Below are 1,697 nucleotides of genomic sequence, written 5' to 3'. Positions count from 1 at the left end.
GCTTAATGAAAGAATGAAAAGTTTTGATTATTATATAAACGGATTTTCGAACAGGCCGCCACTTGTAAGAGAGGAGGAAGTGAGAAACAAACATTTAAGTATGTCAGGTACTGAAATGATAAATTTTTTTTTAACGTTCGGTTTTTTAGTTGGAGACTTTGTGCCGTGTGATAATAAATTCTGGCATTTTTATATTGTTTTACGCCAAATATTTGATATTGTTGCTGCCACTAACATTCAGACTGAAATATCGATATTGTTGGAGCAACTCATTTTTGAACACCATACATTGTACAAGGAACTTTTTAAAGATAAACTAAAACCTAAGCATCATATTATGCTACACTTTCCTATAATGCTTGAAATGTCAGGACCATTAGCTTTATTTAGCACAATGAGGCAAGAATCTAAGAACAGGCTTAACAAGATTCGTGCTAATGCCACATACTCAAGAAGAAACATTACTTTTACATTAGCGTTCAAAGAATCTCTGCAAATGTGTTATAGATTAGTAAGTCAACTAGGATTTACTCGGAAATTTGAAATGGGGCCAGGGAACATTTTAGACGAATTGCCTGAAAACGAAAATTCAGATTATTCGTCCATCTCTGTTGATTTTAAAGCAACTTGCATAGAAGTTCCATGGATTGATTATAAGGGAACAAAATACAAAATTGGTATATATGTTGTTCTTGGTTCAGATAATTTTGAATTGCCTATCTTTGGTGAGATTCAAAGGATATATTGCACGGAGGGCTTTAAGGTTTGCCTTGTATGTTGTACTTTTAAAACAATTGGTTTTGATGAACATATGCATGCATATGAAGTTCAAATGAGTGCTAAAATTTCTTATATCAACATTGATGATTTGTTTGATCACATTCCAGCTATTTCAGTCAGAATGAATGATGGCAAATATTTTATTTCTACAAGGCATGCATTGTGAGTATGTACTGACAAATATGTTAATGATTTATCATAAAATTACTTTAATTTAGAATATGCGGTGTAAATGCTTTCAAAAATAAATTAATGTCATTTGAAAATAATTTGTCTATTTTTTAATACTGTTCGTTTTGAAATAAAACTGACCATCAACCGATTAAAGCATTTTGGTGTTGCCTTCAATCTTGTGCATATTGTTATCATCTTATCTGATTGTATTATATACAAATCATCTGCACGGAAAAAATTGTTGTAATATTTTTAGGTGTTCATATATTATAACTTTTTTTCCGTGCAGATGGTTTGCGCAATCAAATAAGATGGTCGTAACAATATGCATAGGATGGCCACTATGCAGGAGTAAGTTGACTGGAGCAACCAACTAGTAGGCCATCACGCGGGAGTTATTGGTTAGGGAGTAGCCAATCAGCAAGCCCCTGTAAAGTAGGCAATTGGTTCGAGCAGCAAAGTCACGTTTTAACTCCAACCAAGCTTAGCAGCATTGAAAACTGGTTGCTGCAGCCGACTGAAATGCTGTGCCATATTTGACCATTGAAATTGGCTGACGCAGTCAATTCGAGGCTACTGCAGCCAATCTTTTCTTTGAGTGTGCATTCTGACAAATACTGTATTACTGTTCCAATTATATAATATACATAATTATTATATAATATTATATAAAAATTGATTAATATTGTTTTCAAACAAGAATTAATTTTGTACTGTGGTTATGTTAGCGGGAACATGTTCGT

At 33.1% G+C, this 1,697-nt stretch overlaps 1 protein-coding gene across 1 annotated transcript; it reads left to right on the top strand.

Moving 5' to 3' along the window:
* The first annotated feature begins 13 nt into the window (after nucleotides 1-13).
* Nucleotides 14-1,001, top strand: LOC112461351. Its single transcript, XM_025026563.1, has one exon. The coding sequence runs from the start codon at nucleotides 14-16 to the stop codon at nucleotides 944-946; it is 933 nt and encodes a 310-aa protein (XP_024882331.1). The 3' UTR covers nucleotides 947-1,001.
* Nucleotides 1,002-1,697: the final 696 nt, after the last annotated feature.

Source organism: Temnothorax curvispinosus, unplaced genomic scaffold (assembly GCF_003070985.1).
Source record: "Temnothorax curvispinosus isolate PA1 unplaced genomic scaffold, ASM307098v1 QBEX01011286.1, whole genome shotgun sequence".
Taxonomy (NCBI): Eukaryota; Metazoa; Arthropoda; class Insecta; order Hymenoptera; family Formicidae; genus Temnothorax; species Temnothorax curvispinosus.
The sequence above is the reverse complement of the archived record's forward strand: the minus strand, read 5'-3'. Positions and strand labels throughout refer to the sequence as shown.

What these genes read in the sequence shown, in the direction of transcription:
- LOC112461351 (XM_025026563.1), top strand. Translation starts at nt 14, where the DNA reads ATGAAAAGTTTTGATTATTATATAAACGGATTTTCGAACAGGCCGCCA.